The sequence below is a fragment of the Ostrea edulis genome, chromosome 7, assembly GCF_947568905.1.
Source record: "Ostrea edulis chromosome 7, xbOstEdul1.1, whole genome shotgun sequence".
Lineage (NCBI taxonomy): Eukaryota > Metazoa > Mollusca > Bivalvia > Ostreida > Ostreidae > Ostrea > Ostrea edulis.
This window is the reverse complement of record NC_079170.1, coordinates 63,788,985-63,807,578: the sequence shown is the minus strand read 5'-3', so window position 1 is coordinate 63,807,578 and position 18,594 is coordinate 63,788,985. Positions and strand designations below refer to the sequence as shown.

The 18,594-nt window shown below is 34.5% G+C and overlaps 1 protein-coding gene across 1 annotated transcript in view; it reads left to right on the top strand.

The window, feature by feature from the left end:
• Positions 1-2,449: 2,449 nt before the first annotated feature.
• LOC130048735 (uncharacterized) overlaps positions 2,450-18,594 on the top strand; it is a 49,322-nt gene continuing 33,177 nt past the window's right edge. Inside the window, exons 1-4 of the mRNA XM_056145775.1 lie at positions 2,450-3,128; positions 3,591-3,695; positions 17,812-17,819; positions 17,910-17,976. Of these exons, the coding sequence (XP_056001750.1) occupies positions 2,819-3,128; positions 3,591-3,695; positions 17,812-17,819; positions 17,910-17,976 (490 nt within the window). The 5' untranslated portion in view covers positions 2,450-2,818. The remainder of the gene's footprint in view (positions 3,129-3,590; positions 3,696-17,811; positions 17,820-17,909; positions 17,977-18,594) is intronic.

The following is an 18,594-nucleotide window of genomic DNA, read 5'->3' as shown; positions in this document are numbered from 1 at the left end:
TTTTGCTTTTGATATATACCAATGAAAAAGGTTAAGCACCAAACATGTTTTAGCGTGTGTTTTCAATATTAATGTAGAATAATTCAATCAAATCCATAATTTTTCTATTCAAACTAATCATGATGTGGAATGCTATTAAAATTGAAATTATTCTTGATGTAATTAAAGATATATAGCCGTTTGTAATTGACGCTGAATTTTGAAATATTTTGTAGAACATTTAAGAAGAGACTTAATTAAAAAGGTTTGGCAAGTTGCTTAATCTTTATTGCGATTTACATAATAAAGTATTGTTTAAATATAATAAGATTAAATGAGGTGAAACACCAGCGTATTCCGTGCTAATAATGATGTCTATCTGATGCATTTACACATCAATTAGCAAATTAGTCCTCCTGTGATCAAATTAGATGGTACTTATTATCCTTTAATTGTAAAACTATATTGTGCTTGAAAATGATGCATTAGAAACGCTGAATAAAATATGAATAAGACATAAATTGATTAGAATAAAAGAATATTTTGCTACACGTGTAGTACACACCGAGCTGTTAATTATCTTCTTCATTAGCAATTTTTCTCAAAAATATATATGCAGTGGAAAAACTCATGATATATTATACATGTATCCTTTAAAAAGTTTCAATGTTTCCTCAAGAATGTTGTCAATAGCATCTTACTAGAAATACAGTGTACTTCTTGACCGCCGTGGTGGTCTAGAGGTAGAGCATTCGCCCCGAATGCGGAAGGTCGGGGCTCGAATCCCGGTCGCGACAAACCTAAGTCGTTAAAACAGGTAGTGACAGTTCCATCGCCAAACGCTCGGCATCAGGTGTGAATGTCACGGGTCCTCGGAGATGACCTAAATAACGGATGCCCCGTGTCACAGTAGGCGTGGCACGCTAGGTATAGGACGCTAAAGAACCCTCACTGCTCAATGGCAGAAAGCGCCGAGCATAAGCCTAAATTTTGCAGCCCTTCTCCATATGAGTGAAAAATTCTCGAGAGGGACGTTAAACAATACACAATCAATCACTGTATTACTTTGGGCGATGGAAGTGTCCATGACATTACTGAAAAAAGTATCCAGAAAACTTTGAGCCATTTCCGTCCAAAGGGAAAGGGGGTTAAAGGGGGCAAAATGCCAATACAACCTGTCATTGGGTCAAATGCTGTCTGGTGGACGTGTGTCGTACAGATTGTTAGGCTGTTCTTGGCAAACTGATTTTGATTACGGATCACTCGGTTTACCTGAACAAGATATAGGGCTCTCGGCGGATACTAACGGTCGACAGGGGATGTTTACTCCTTCTAGGCACCTGATCCCACCTCTGATATATCCAGAGGTCAGTGTTCATGCCCAACTCCCTTATAGGAGTTATGAGTTTGATCACTATTCGTTATCTTCAACTTTTTGTGATAATGTTTTTTAAACATGTTCAACCAAAAGTGGAAATGTAGCCCCTTTTTTGCCCCTTCTAGATCCTCCAATGATTACGTATGTTCGATGCACGATTCCCGCGGAGGGGATCCGGGTTAGAATAGGTCCTCAGTACCCCTTGCTTGTCGTAAGAGGCGATTAAATAGGGCGGTCCTTCGAATGAGACCCCCAAAAACCGAAGTTCCGTATCACAGCAAGTGTGTCACGATAAAGATCCCTCCGTGCTCAAAGGCCGTAAGCACCGAGCATAGATCTAAATTTTGCAGCCCTTCACCGGCAATGGTGACGTCTACATACAAGTGAAGAATTCTCGAGCGGGACGTTAAATGATATACAATCAATCGATGCACGAGGTGGACATTGAATTCAAAATCAAAATTACAAGGTCCCCGTTTCAAACTATCAAATATCAAGACATTTCATAATAATCAGTTGCATGTCATAAAACAATGTATTCATTTATTATACAATATAAATCTTAAAATATATTTCAACATCATAAGTTATTTACAACGTATCACAAGTTATTAAAGTTGTCAATAGATGGCGTGCATGTGCAGCTTTAAATATATCATTGAAAACTTGCAAAATTTCGTTTTACTCTTACAAAGTTCTATATTAATAAATCCGTGAAATATCATGTAACAGAGCATCTAAATTAATGTTTTGTGCATGTGAAAACAATAACCATGTTCACATGCACCATTGATAGATGCAAATAACACTAAAATATCGCAGTAAAAGGAACATATAGATTCTAGATTAGTATTCTGATAAATATTTCAAATTTAAAGTGTGTTTGTTTTAACCAGTAGTCTTTGATGACTAACACTAACCATATAGCTAATATAAAAACACATTTTAGCAGAAAAGCTCTATTTTTTAACCATTAAAAAGTATATATATCAAATACTTTGCGTTTGATTTTATGAAACCTTGACTTTTTAAGAAACGATGACGTCCATCCTGACAATTAATACACATTGATTATTGGATTATCGTTTAGATTCTAAATTAAAACTGGCTGGTTTCACCTAAGTGTCGCAGTCGATGCAACAATTCATAATCTTAATGTGGTTGAAAATTGGGCGCCTCCTTTTCAACTTCAAGGCTGCTGCTTTTTATTATTTCCTTCCGTGTTTGATGCGATCATCTTGGCCTGACACTGGATTTCAGAGATCATTTGTAGTTTCATTCTGTGTGTCATCATCAGAAATCAGAGAGGACGTCGACAGACCGAAGAGTTTGATCTGCATGCAAACCCGCAACAATTGATCAATGCATAATTGCAGTTGTGCAATTTAAAGCTTAAAACTGAAATATAAATTTTTACTTTTCTTTGAAGATAACATATTATCATAACGTGAGACCGAAGACATGGTATCTGTGAAAGGTTTGTTGCAATTCTTTAGTGGAATCCTCAGCTTCGGTATGTGTTTTGGGAAATATTTTACCCTTGTTCCTGCCAATACTGACAAAAGAAGCCCGTCTGCTCCAATCAGTCTTGAGGCGGCTGAAACTGTTCTTCATTGTGCAACGCTGTGTGATTTGTTCCCATCGTGCTACAGTTTTACGTTTTCTAAAAGTGTCTCAACGGAGAATTGTCGTCTGCTTTCATTATCCGCAACGTCATCAGCGTTTACTACAAGCGATCCAGGAAATAAACATTATAAACGAGAAATTGACTGTAAGTAGTTTTCAAATTGATTTATTATAAGATATATGTACACATATAGCTGGTATATAGTGCTGTGGGTTTTTTTTAACGATAATTGATATTATCTTTGAAACATACTTGGAATGCGTTTCCGAATTTCCACTGATTTCAATAGTGATATTTTTTGATTTGCAGGATAAACGACCCACACTACAAATCTACGGAAACTTATTATATTCATAATGAAACGTCATAAGGGAGAAAGAAAGAAGAAAATATAATATTAATAACGAACAATATAATTTTACAGATATTCATCTTAAATATTTTTAAAAAAAATTGAACAAGTCATCGAAAAGAAAAAAGATCTTTTGAAATTGTAACACATACACGTGCATTGATGAACTATTTAACTATTGTGTGGATTAGAAAGAAAACAAAACATAACTAAGAATCTAATAAAAAATATTTGTACACTTTCCTTGTTTGTAGGTGGTAAATGTTCAATGAACTACACAATGGCAATGGACACTTCTTATGATTGTCAACTTCAACAGGAAATCCCTCACCATAATGGTTGGGCTAAGGGCAGCGTGAGTAAGATTTTTTATTACGTGTATACTGGAATATTTAAAAAGCCAACTGTTGCTGGTGATTTGTTTTGTTTTTCTACTCCGAAAACAAAGTCACATTAATGTTTAACAACAACACAGCCGCAGTACAGACCATCCTAAAACTCTGTGGATCGATGATTCTTCTTGACGCTTTTTCAGATAAAGAACGGGTACGGAAACTGGACCGAGTCTTACAGAATTCCGTATTCTCTCTAGAAGCTTTCTTCATTTTTTTCTCTCTCTTTTAAATGAATATAACCTGAACTTCTGGTAAAATACCTTTATTTTTACATGTATATCTAAATTCAAATAATCATTGTCAATGTGTGACCGGAATCTATAGGTATATTTTATAGAAAACATGATAATTAGCGTTACGGCGAGGTCAGTATGCATAAATTATCACGTTTTCTATTATATTTAATCACCTCACCTACCTACAAACCAGACAGTGATTCCTTATATCTATATTTGAAACAAGTTGCTGTCTTTTAAAAAAAAAGTACCGCAACACATGGACCATAGACATGTTTCTTAACATTCTAGGTTAAAATGAAAATGTGTTTTAAAATGGATTTGTTTTTTTCAAATCTTGAAACATGCAATTAGTCTTATTGCTAGAGTTGTAATGATACATATGTATATGATGGATATGAAATATTTGTAGATTTGACCTTAAGCTCAGAATTAAGATTTCGTTTAAATTTAAAGTTCAAATTCCACAGAGTATACAATCTAAGTTTGAGTTTCATACATATATGTACATAATCTAGTCATAGGTGCTAAGTTCGTTTCGGGCTTGAACTCTGCGATACCATAAATATAGAAAGGGGTCTGAATCTGAACCAGATAATTTGATATATTTCCTCGTAATTACGACATAATCATCTCGTAATTACAAGATAGTGGAAGGTGTTGGCTTTTTTTACTGGATACTAATGATACTAATAGACTTCCGTACTATAAACAAGTATATGTACATGTATATTGATTTACCCGAAATTTTGTTTCAAAATTTAGCATTTTGGCCAATAGTTTAAAAATTTATCAATAACCCCAACTATCTTCACTTTCATCTTAATTGTTGATGATGGTGTAGATTTATAGTATAGACTGCCCAGTAGGGGCCCTGCTACACTAGGTTTGTTGCGGCGAGGTGACGATGGTACTAGTCGACCCTCGGATCTCCTGGAGACGGGGATGGATAGGTCCTCCAGAAGGTGGTAGATGGGTCCATCTTAAATGTTAAGGCAATGCTTTATATTTATGTTCAATTAAAAAGAATGACAATATTTGTACTACATGCATGTTCTTTTGAACACTCAAAATTCCATATGATGATTTTGTCCATATCATAAATGTTAAAAGGTCATTATATATCTCCAAGCTACTGATATTGAACTTTTTGGCCGGATTGCTCAACGTCCATACTGCTTATAGAATGGTGAATGGCGGGCGGACGGGGATGTCCCTGTAATATTGTACCTTCTCTATGTAATCAAATTAAATTAAGCCTTTCTAGAATAGACAGTACCTATTTTGTATAATCAACTTCCCTTACACCTCTAACTCGACATTCTTCAAACTTTGTACTGTTGTTATGTACACATTGAAGCTGTGCATGTGTCTTTTTGAAAGTGATCAGACATTTTTCGAAAAATTTACATGCAGTTGGTCAGTTTTAAGCACGTCTTGAATTTGTGTACTCAACTCGTCTAACAACATTTTTTTTGACATCCTTCTGACTTTGTACAGCTGTTATTGAAGCATTGAAGATGTGCATGTGGCATATTGAAAGTGATCAGACATTCTTCGAAAAATCTGCTTCTACATGTAGTTGAACGTGGTCATTTTTAGCCTGGTACCCACTTTGTGTAACCAATTCCTCAAACATACATGTATCTTAAAGCAACCCGGCCATTTCAATTCATGAATCGATTTTCATATCTGTATTGTTAGTCATGAGTGCGTATTTATTTTATGTAATGATTGATTTGTGTTACTTATACTGCGTATTTATTTTATGTAATGACTGATTTGTGTTACTTATAATGTGTATTTATTTTATGTAATGATTGATTTGTGTTACTTATACTGCGTATTTATTTTATGTAATGACTGATTTGTGTTACTTATAATGTGTATTTATTTTATGTAATGATTGATTTGTGTTACTTATACTGCGTATTTATTTTATGTAATGATTGATTTGTGTTACTTATACTGCGTATTTATTTTATGTAATGATTGATTTGTGTTACTTATACTGCGTATTTATTTTATGTAATGATTGATTTGTGTTACTTATACTGCGTATTTATTTTATGTAATGATTGATTTGTGTTACTTATAATGTGTATTTCTTTTATGTAATGATTGATTTGTGTTACTTATAATGCGTATTTATTTTATGTAATGATTGATTTGTGTTACTTATAATGTGTATTTCTTTTATGTAATGATTGATTTGTGTTGCTTATACTGCGTATTTATTTTATGTAATGATTGATTTGTGTTACTTATACTGCGTATTTATTTTATGTAATGATTGATTTGTGTTACTTATACTGCGTATTTATTTTATGTAATGATTGATTTGTGTTACTTATACTGCGTATTTATTTTATGTAATGATTGATTTGTGTTACTTATAATGTGTATTTATTTTATGTAATGATTGATTTGTGTTACTTATAATGTGTATTTATTTTATGTAATGATTGATTTGTGTTGACACCAATAGACATATCTAGTTCATGTGTATTGTTCGTTAGTAAATCTTAAGTGCAAAAAGGTAACTAAATTTAAAATCACTACCCAGTTTTTTCTTTTTAATATTATGATTCTTCTTTAATGTAGAATTCAATAGCATAATTTTCAACAAAAAAAACAATGTGCTATTTATGTATTTTCTCGAAATCTGCGAGAACTATGACAGAGACATGTAGAGCGTTGGAACTCTCAGCAAGTTGGATACAAAAGCAATTTGACGAAGAGTTGGAATAGTTAATGGGATGCTGGGTATTGATGAGAGGGCTTTATCGTAAAGGAAAATTGTAGAACCGGGGTTCTTTCAAATTATTCCAGTCACGTGTCTAATTGTACCTGTCACGTGATTGCGAGACGACGCGAGGAAGAAGCTACTAGGACCCTGCGCTCTGAACTTTACTGAATGTCGCTATTTTCACACTTGCACATTTATACACGGAAATCACACTTTTGACTATGCTGAAAAGCTACGTATTTATGTATCTAATATCAAGCATTCATTTTCTCCATTTGTAAAATTGAGTAAGCGCACGGTCTATATCCACAACGTTTTGGATATTCTTGGTACACCAAGTGGTACACCACTATCTCAATTCTCCATCATCTAGTAACATTGAACATCGGTCACTATATAACTAAACTGAAATCTCAATAAAATACATATCACAAACAGCTTCTAACACTTAATCACCCAGACCTAAGAGCACTAGGTACATAATTCAGCATCTATGTTCAAAAGAGAATCGCTTGTTCCGTATTCCGTTTGTAGACGATGTCTCGTCATTACAGATTTTAGGGTAACCATGTTTTGAAGGCATTACAGTACATGGTGCATCCTCCTGATTATCGCTTTAGCGCATCTATCCTTTCATGTACAAAAATCACACCGTACTTAATCGCATTTAGAAATTGCAGGTAATTTCAGCAAATTTGATCATTGGAAATTGTTACAACCGCTAGAGTACAACTTGTGATCTGTGCCGCCGTTCCAGTCCAGATGACACCAATGCGGATTAATACTTAATGAATTTTCATTGTGGAAACCTTTGATTGAATATGATTATTCATACCGTGATACACATCGCGATTTTCTTAAATATTTTACATGGAAATAGAGACCTTGTAAAAGGTACTTAATTCTATTGACTTTACTTTATCATCTATTTTCCAATTTTCAAAAGACGATAGGATTGGTTTTGTATCATGATAGCAGGTTGGTCTGAATATAAACATAATTTTGTAAGTTGTTTACATTTATAATCACAATTATCCCTGGCTAACGAAATCACTGTCCACTACTACATGCCTTTAGTGCAGTTAGTTTGAGCTTGTAAAAAAGTGGGATGACCTAGGAAACTTGAACAAAATTCACCTCCCAATAACTACATGTAAAGTGCATAACAACAAGAAACTCGATTTTGTACCATTAAAGAAAATGCGTTGGAAATTTCGGCGCTGCAGTATCTAAACTCGGTCAAAGCAATTCAGAAGAAAACATATATGTACGAGGATATGCGTCAGTCGCCTAATAAGATGAATACTGCAGTAAAAAAAAGTTGTTGATTACTATGTAGTGCGCCGTTATCCGCGGCCATATATTCCGGCTGGATCTTTTCGACGTTTGTGCATACTTAAAATCAACTGTGATCGACCAAGGCCAACCCCCCCCCCCCCCCCCCACACACACACACACAAATAACTATGAAACAAAAATTTTAAACAAGCAAAAATAATAAAACTTTGCAGTAGTCCGATAGATCTGTTTCAACGTGGCTTGAGGGTTTGCTAATGTAAAAATAAAAAATACGACACTTATAAGCACAAGGTTTTACCGTATATATTCGCCTATAAGTCGGATTTTTGGGAGTCAATTTTTGGTCCAAAACTCTATGTCCGACTTATAGGCGCGTCCTAAGAAGATTGGTATTTTTGTAGGCGGCGTAATGTAGTGTTTTTTAAACAACTCCGACGATTATCATGGACTACCACACAAATGATTATTGTTCACAAATATCTAGACTTATTGTATTGTTTATGTATTTTAAAATTATGTATAAAGTACAAGTATTTAGATATTTTTATCTTGTTAAAAATTATTTACATACCAATAACTAATACTTTCAATTCAACTAATCTATCGTTTATCGGTAAAATTGAATTACGAAACCGATTTAATATTGAAATATTCATATGTATACCGGCTGAAATATATTTCATAAAAGATTGAATATTGTTAACAGATAAGTTAGATCATCATTCTTGACTCTTAAAAACTTTATTGTTGATACATTGAATTATACTGGAACCCCACAATAACTGTGAGGCATGTGCCACTAAGTAAACATGGTGTCAGGTACTGGTAATTAGGACACCATAATTGCGTAGGTAAACAAGGGATCATTGTCCATAATAGATCAAGGGTTGTGTTTAAACCTCAAACAGATATGGCTTGGATATTGAGCACCTCATAATTATTAATTTCTCAAAATATTTTTTGAAACATAGGTAAAAACACTAGAGCATTGACTTGAAATTGTCAACCGATTCTGACAAAAATTTGTACCGACTTATAAGCGGGTCAATGGCAAATTCCTACAAAATAACCTTAAAAAATACAACCGACTTATAGGCGGACCGACTTATAGGCGAGTATATACGGTAGCACAATTTAAAATATGGATTAAATAATTACCTATTTAAAAAAAAGAGAGAGAAAACACAAATTAGTAAAATGTGACATGAATATAATTGAGCGATCTAGTTGGATTTTCCTTGATGACGTAAACACATCAGTATTGCATAGTTACGTGTGTAAATGTAAATGTACCTTCAACAGGGGTTTAATTCAAAATTACTATTTTGTACTGAAAATAGCACTCGAGTATATTGATTTTTTTAAATACCCCCGGTACATGTATGTATGACGATACCTACGTTATAAGTATAGGATTTATACAATTATGAGTTGTGTTCACGTCATGACGTTATTGCGCAAAAGTGTATTTTTCTTAATTTCGAAAATTGTCAATCGGTTTTCTTAAATCGAATTTGAGTTATCTGTTACTCCTATTTTTCGTCGGTTATCTCATTTTATACTTAGGACAAAGATTACGTCAACCCCAATATCTTTCATTGACAAAACGCTACATTAGAGTTTAAACTACGACACCTTTGTCGATCAATTAAATTAGACAAAAACACGAGTTTTACATGTATATAATTTTCAGAAATTATTATTAATTCTATATAGGTTAAGATGATGAATTTTCAAGGAGGTGTTGGAAGAAAATGCTTGACCAGTAAACCCGCGAACTACGTTAAACTATGGTTGAAAAGATGAAACGTCAAACTTTTTAAGGAGGTGTGCTACACCAGAGAAATTTGAAATGAATGAAAAGTGGAGAATATGTTCAACAATATTTTGAAATTGAAAACTTTCAAATTTACTTAATTTAGTAAAAAAAAAAAATGCAGTTTACACATGTAAGTAGAAAGCAATCTGAGAAAAATTTAAAACCCCTGCTTGACTCGAACACGTGACCTACAGTTCAGCAGCAGACGTGCTAACCTACTAAGCTAGGCGAACATTTATTAAATGAATAGAAAAATATTGCTGATATTTATATTTTCATCCATGTTTCAAAAGGAAGTCAGCCATTATGGCGATGTAGAGTACCTCCTTAAAGACCCATATGACCGTACGGTCATTGAAAATGTAGGGGGAGCCTAATCTAAACAGATGTTATTTACCTGGAGTGGCCAGGGTCTACCAAGGTGTCAATTGCTATATCCCATGGCACTCAAAGAAATACACAGAGACAGAACATGGTAGAAATCTACCTGTCCATGCTTTTTATAGTTTTGATATACACAGGACCTGTCTCAGGCTCCTCTGCAGAGTTTCTGTGGTCATAGTGTTTGAATAATGGTGTACGGTATAACGTAATCCCGTTACACTTACACAAGCCGTAGAGTCAACGTCTCAACGTGTTATTGACTTTAAATATCGGTTCATAAATCTATTTCAGAGGATAGGTTTTTATTTTGATGATGAAAATCATTCAGAGTAATATGATGTCCTTGGAAATCATGTTCATGATGTATTTTTGTATTTCAAATTTATGATATTATCTGTTTCCGACAGCATCGGTAAGTTTTGATTTCGGATATCTCGTAGCTGATCTGTGAAATTTAGGTTTTCACATCAAGTGGAGACATTGACTCTACGGTTTGTGTAAGTATAACGGGATTACATAATTCGGAAAAAAAATCCGTATTCTATTTAAAACGTTTGTCGTCATCAGAGTTTAAACTATGATACCTCTGTTGAACATAACGTTTAGTTAGCTTCTAAGTAAAGATTATTTATTATATGATTGAATAATTCCTAGCTCTCTAACTAGCTGAGATCCAACAATGTAGAAATCATACTACGTTATGTTTACCTGAACGTGACCTTCCAGGTGAACATAAGGAATTATTTTTTCCACATAGGACCAAAAATAGACCTTCCAGGTGAACATAAGGAATTATTTTTTCCACATAGGACCAAAAATAGGTCGTTGAAACTTACAATTAAAGCAAACAACAATCTTCGGGCTCGGTGAATATTGTACTCCTTAGGTGTCGAAATAATCGTATTCACCTCAAAAACAGCAATAATTGTATGATATGGCGAAGAACTGAAACCATTGCTGGCCTTAAAATTCGTTTTCTGAAATATGACGGCGCAATCGTTGACAAGAATGTCAGTAAAACTGATCGATGCTCCCCGAAACACATCTATCCAATGAACTACTTCATATAAGGAATGACTTGCACAATGATCAGTAACTGTTGAATAATTATTGAAATAAAGGTTTCATTTTCATATATAAAGTGTATGTTGAGTGACGTTAGCCTTCACAAATTGACTTTGACCTTTGTCTGAAAGCCATTTCTTGTGATATATGATTCATACCTATTCAAAAAGTATTGAAATGCGGAACTTTTTCCTAATATAAGGTGTATGTTCTGAGTGACCTTGACCCTTCCAAAATGACCTTGAGAGACCTTGGTCCAAAGATTAGTAACTGTTGAAATATTGTTGAAATGAAGTATTTTTCATGTGTAAGGTTTATGTTCTGAGTGACCTTGACCTTTATAAAATGATCTTGAGTGACCTTTGCCTGAAAGCTATTTGCCTATTTCTTATCCCTGTGATATATGATCAATACCTTTGAAAAAACTGTTGAAATAAAAACCTTTTCACTTATATAAGGCATGTGTTCTGAATGACCTTTCCAAAAAAGTCCCTTCTCAAGGAATATCTATGATCAATTATGATCGATTTCTGATGACAGGTTTAGGAGATGGGAACGTTTATATATATATATATATATATATATATATATATATATATATATATATATATATATATATATATATATATAAAGCCTGATGAAATAAGGAAATTTGATATGTTTTAAGTGACTTTGACCTTTCCAAATTGATTTTGTGAGGCCTTGGTCCGAAAGTTCTTGTTTCAAGAACGGACCCGAAATTTTTCGAGGTACATAAAAATGTCAACATTTCAACAAATCGTTCAAACCTACGTTATCAAAACTAGATTCCTGAATTTGGAACTCTAAGAAACCTAATCGATCTTGAAAATAGCGAGTGTTGGTCATGTTGCAAAAGCAAATGGCGGTACATGTAAATGCACGTGTTTTGATCTTGTATTGTAAATTGATCCAATCACAAATGGCTTCGTATAGCTTCACCATTTAGCAACAAATTTATAAAAACGATTTCATTTATACAGGTACATGTATATACATGTAGGATCTGAGGTCAAATAAAATTATTTGTGAACATAGATTTATAAAAGCGTTACACGCAACTTACATACTCTTGACAAACTTTTCTATATTCTCAATCGATGTACATGAATGTAGTTTAATTCATATTTGGATGTTGAAAAATACTTTTGGGATTTGTATCATGGGTTTTTTCACCTCCCTATAACACCGGGGTTCATAATGTACTATAAATTGAAGTCAGGTGTAAAACCCCGTGAAATAACTGTTTTTACCGAATAATTATGTAGATAGTTTGACAATTTTGGAAATCTATATAGTGCTTTTGATCAAAGACATGTAGAGGTGCACCTAAATGTTGTTCAACACAAATGGTAGACGTAGATGATCCTACAATATTCATGAATTCCCGGCGTTATAATACTTCCAGTATTGAGCATTATCACGCCTTAGACAAAATTGTTGAAATCTAATTGGTCAGATGTAAAACTTATATGGTACCAGTTTTGATGCACCAGATGCGCATTTCGACAAATAATGTCTCTTCAGTGATGCTCAACCGAAATGTTTGAAATCCGAAATAACGATGAAGTTTTAGAGCTATTATAGGGGAAAACAGTGTGTCAAAAAAGTGGAGTCAAATTCGTCTAAGGATAAGAGCTATGCGTGAGGGATTGTGCGGCACGAAGAAACATTTATAGCGTAGAAGGTTGACCTTGAGAAGACGAAACGGTTCGTCATGTGTAAACCAGCCCGGGCACCTGGATAATGCAATCCGTACATTTCGTGTATGTACCTGGTTATAAATCCATTGTATCTAATGATAAATGAAAATGACAAAAACCTAGGTCCATTTTTCAATGGATAAAAATGGCCAAAAATATGTTACAACATTGTACCATCGTTTATTTGGATCTGGCCTTGCTTATCTATATAGTCAATTCCCTGGCGGATTTTAGGAGAGATAAGTCAATGACCTGATTCTCCCGGGTTTTATTTTTGAGTGTCTCGGGTACCTGTGACCTGATGGGTCGAACGAGCTCGTAGTGGCTCGCGATTGACACTCTTGGATGGTAAAAGTTGGACTATCCAAATTGTTTAGTAAATTCAAGGCATGCGAAGTGGACTTGTTTTCAGGGTTCTGAAGTGCCATTCTGTGGGGGCTCCTTTATGTTCATACGGTATCGGTATAGGGGTTGGTCCTGGCCTTGGACGTTCTTTTACACTGAGTTATTGGATTGGATTAGGGCTGACCCAATTCTTGATTATTACATTACATTGATGACCCTTACTGTTCCATCCTCTGGATGGGGAAACATGACTTTTCTCCAGCTGCGTCGGACCTACATTTGTACCAGTGATAGATTCTTACATTGTACGTAGAGGAGACATTGTGAGGCTGGGACGGTCCTGTGATCGTAGAAGTGACAACAATGTGTAATGTGACTGATTTAGCATCCGTCGGAAGTGGCGTAATTAGGTGGCAGGGGATAGTTTCTTTGGTTCTGAAACATGTGGATAGGGGGTATACATCAAAGTCAGATTATGACAGACTAATGAAAAATCATATTTCCCTTTTATGTCAATATTTGTATTTCATATTAGTGTAGTTAATAAATTATGACCCTAAATTACATGTAATCTATAAATACTGGTGCTGGTGCACAAAACATGCTCTGAGCAGGTTTCTCTTTTTTTGTTTTGAATTTCTCTCATTTGGGCTAATCCGCACCACCCCCACACCATCACAGTACCAAACATGGGGATTTAAACACTGTACACAATCAAGAACCATATCTGCCATTCTCAAAATCTACCTTTCATATGGGGACATCCGCCTTTCCTCTCAGCTACAGACCTTTTGCTGGACCCCGCATGTTTTCACCAGAATTTCTTCAGCAACTGACCACGTGTCTTAGTTTCGTATTTGCACCCATCTATATGCTAGGAATCATGGTGACACCTACATGTTGTATATCAACATTTTTATTAAGCACGCAGCTACATTTGACATGCATCCTAAAATTATTGTATACATTTTTACACATGTAATATCACTTCAAATATGGGGTATTTCCATTTTTTTTTTTAAAAGTTGACCGGGCCTATGGTGCGAAACTGTCCCCTGCTACCTTACCCATAGAGATTTAGATTAACTCGAACTATGTACCATTATTTCGCAAACACTATCAACCAAGGACAACTACAAAACCTTTTGTCAGTTAAATGAGATTATTGCAATACATGTACAATGATGAAATATCCCTGCCTTTAATTCAGGTTTCCTCCCATATTTTTATCTTGAAGTTACAATATAAGAATGCTGTCTCACGTTTTATACCAATTGTTAAATAAATGTAGGTCGTTCGTAACATACTAATTTTGACTACAGATTACTCCGTTTACCTGATCAAGATCTAGGGCTCACGGGGGTGCGATCAGTTAACAGGGTATGTATACGCCCGCCCCTAGGCACCTGATCCCACTTTTGGTATATCCAGGGCTCCGAGTTTCCCCTTCTCTGAATTTTGTACATGTATCTGAAATTGATCACTGTTCTTTGAACAAATCAAAATTCATAATCAGTTTATGAACTATCATCAATATTCCATGATTCCTATACAAAACGATTACCGTGCATGTAGTTGACTGTTATACAAGTATTTTCAGAACATGTTCTATAATGTGATGCATGTTTGTATATTGAGTAATGCGGGTAGTTGATAAGTGTTGACTTGAAATATGTCTATTGAATATCTCAGGATTATATTTCTGCATACCTTTTTCCAGATCGTTGGACGTGACCGTTATTAACCTTATTTTTTATATCTTGTAAAACATGAAAATTTATCGACAGATTATAATACTGAACGCTCGGATCATTGTGTGGAAACGTCATTTTTGTTGCAGCAGTAATTGCCGGAAAAGAACGGCTTATCGCTCTTCTTCCGCCGTAATGTCATAACCGTCCCATGATTCCATGATGTGCCTTCCTGTAAATTATTTTTGTTATTGATAGAAACAGAAGAAAACGAATGTCTACTGACTCAATAAATAGAGCCAATTTTATCTGGCAATCGAACTCGACTACCATGCTATTCATGTCAATGATATTTTTTTCTTGTCCGTTTATCGGTCTCATCAACAGCGATGGAGGTCTCGCGGAGCGATAATGATGCATAGATACGGAAAGAATATTAAGCAGTTGTAGATCTAGAGCTGGTTTATGGAGCTTGAGACCTCCACCCACCCTTTTCATTGAATTTTTAAAACAAACCAGGCCAGCTGTTACCATTCAACCTAACTTTTGGGCGAAAAAGGTACAGACTTGGGTCATCCCCTCCCTTGAAAATTGTCAGGTTCTGTCCCTGATTAAGAAAGTAGATACTTCTCTCTAAACGTTCTTATAAATGTTAACCACAACGATTATATTTCTACGCAGAATATAATACATTCTGTCTTCTAGATTGCATTTTGAGATAGAACTACGTGCATATATAAAATTGCTACCGTAAAGAAAAATTCTAGGATACCAATTTATTTCTAAACTGTTGAAAATAGCATATACAACGACATCAAGTAGTAATGATAAATGTTGCATTTCACATGATCAGACACCGTTTACTGATATATTAAAAATAATGTTATCGCCTCCTACATATTTTTCGAAGGCTCTATTAATTATATTAGAATGAGTTTCTTAACGAGCTTTGATTTGGGCATGCGAAGGTAATGCAGATACATGTATTATTTTCGTTATATAGATCTACACTTATAATGATGCAAGTATGAATAGGTTATGAAATGTCACTCAATGATAAACCAAGTACTGATACTAGACATACCTTCATCAAATACATGTATATAATCTATCTATCTATCTATCTACATGGAATTAAGTATTACAACGCCAAAGTTATTCCTTTTAAATTCTTTTTATAAAACAGAGCAATGAGGTTGAATTTGCTAACGTAATTTAGTCTGTACCTTTGTTTACAATATCCTAATTATATTTATTTATCCAATTGTCCATTGTTCACTCTGTTGGCTGAGAATCGCCCGTGCAACAAATGTACATGTACTTACTCCCATCAGAAGAGTGTATATATATATATATATATATATATATATATATATATATATATATATGCATAAAAAAGAATAAATTAAAATTATGGTGTGTGATATTTGTGTAATATGTAATATATGTCTCTTGGCATTTTCAGTGCTTGTATATATATATTGGATGTGTGTGTTCGATTTTCTATAATTAATAATTATTCATATATATTTATTGTTTTCTATTTCAGATACATTCGGTAAGTCACTTTTTAACATTTGTATCAGATCGTAATGTGATTTGCACACATAAAGATTCGTCAGAGAACAGTGTATTCTACATTCACACAAGTAGCTAATGGTCTCTGTCAACGAGATATTTAATATACTCTAAATCGAGTTTCTTTTGCCGCACTCCAGGAACGTCCACAAAAGTTTGGTTATGATGAAATGAAAGTCCGAGCAGAATTACAGCTATCGCCGCCGACTAGTAACGATTCACGGCTTTTATCAGACACAGATTACTCTTTTCAGATTTCTGTAATGTGGCACTGCATACTGTTTTCTTCTTTTCTTGAAAATCAAAGAGATTGATTGATTGAATATTGTTTACGTCCCTCTTGAGAGTATTTCACTCGTATGGAGACGTCACCACTGCCTGTGAAGGGCTGCAAAATTTAGGCCTACGGTGTATGCTCGGCGCTTATGGCCATTGAGCAGGGAGGATCTGTATTGTGCCACACCTGCTGTCACGGGACCTCGGTTTGTGCGATCTCATCCGAAGGACCGCCCCATTTAGTCGCCTCTTACGACAAGCAAGGAGGTACTGAGGGCCTATTCTAACCCGGATCCCCACGGGAGCAAAAAAGAGATGAAGAAGATTAAAATATATTTCAGCCCTCTGTTATGTTTGACATGATTCATTTGTAAAATAAATCTACATCTTTGCACGTAGGCGTTACAATATTAATTAATGTGCTCGTGTGACTGATGTTGAACAGTGATATACGAAACGATTTCGTAGATTGAAATAATGTGGATTATTTGCCAAAAGAATATCTAAGAAATATCTCTCATAATATTGATTTTGGATACGTTTTCTATATTTCAAGAATGAAATTCTACTTCGCATTGCTTTACCAATATTGCCTCAGCATCTTTGTGTCCAGGCAGTAATTGCCGGAAAAGAACGACTTGTCACCCCTCTTCCATCTGATTAACGTTGCACGGGTAGTACCCCCTGTAACCAATCTTGTTAAATAAATAATCTTAACATCAAAATAAGATTACCATGATTTACTTGATAAAACAGAGAGAGAAAACTCTAAATGACATTGTTATAGAATATAGGGACATTCAAGTAAACGTACATTGCGTTAGCAGTGTGGTTAATTTAAAATGTGTAAAACTCATCACAGAATTTTAAGGTTTATAAATTCGTTCCTCTAACAATAAAACATTCCTTAATTTCAGGATCAATCGTAAGTACTGGTATCGATACGTCTTTGTAAGGAGTCATTGGTGATTATTTGGGTTTATATATAATATTCCTTTTACTTTTATAAAAACAGTCCTCTCTAGTTCTGAATGGTAATGGCCAGGAGTTTGTGGCGACCTCTAGCGGATGCAATACCATACGTAAGTATCGTTTCTCTTAACGTTACACCACACACTGCATTTAGAGGAAATGTCAACTTATAATTTCATAGTAACTCAGTATCTTATAATATAAACCTTACATGTACATACATCAATCGAATATGTAAATTTTCCATGGATGCATATCATTGAATTTCTAAATACGGCAAATGAAAAAGCGAGGGTAGTATGTGTATTTAGTGAATGTAGGCAATCTCGTGTGTTCTACCAATGCTCTACTTCATATACTTAGTCTAGTTCTCAATACCATCGACGCCATCATTGACTACTTCTTATGATTTGGCCGTATCTTTGTAAAGGATCTAAATTGACTAACCTACATGTATCAAGTAAAACTAGTATTGTATATAGGGAAATATTCGCCCCCATTTTATTTTCATCCCTTTCCTCCGCATTGTCACTGGTCGAATTTAAGAGAGGGCGAAACCGTTTTCTCTTATGTCTCTCTTTTAACACAACTATATCTGGGCGAATTTAAAACGAGGTGAAACTTTCTGCACGAAAGCTAGCGAAATTAACGAAAATAACTCTGTACACAGTATAGCAAAGTCTCTTACAATCTACGTTTTTTTCCGGATGTTTTATAAACATGATAAT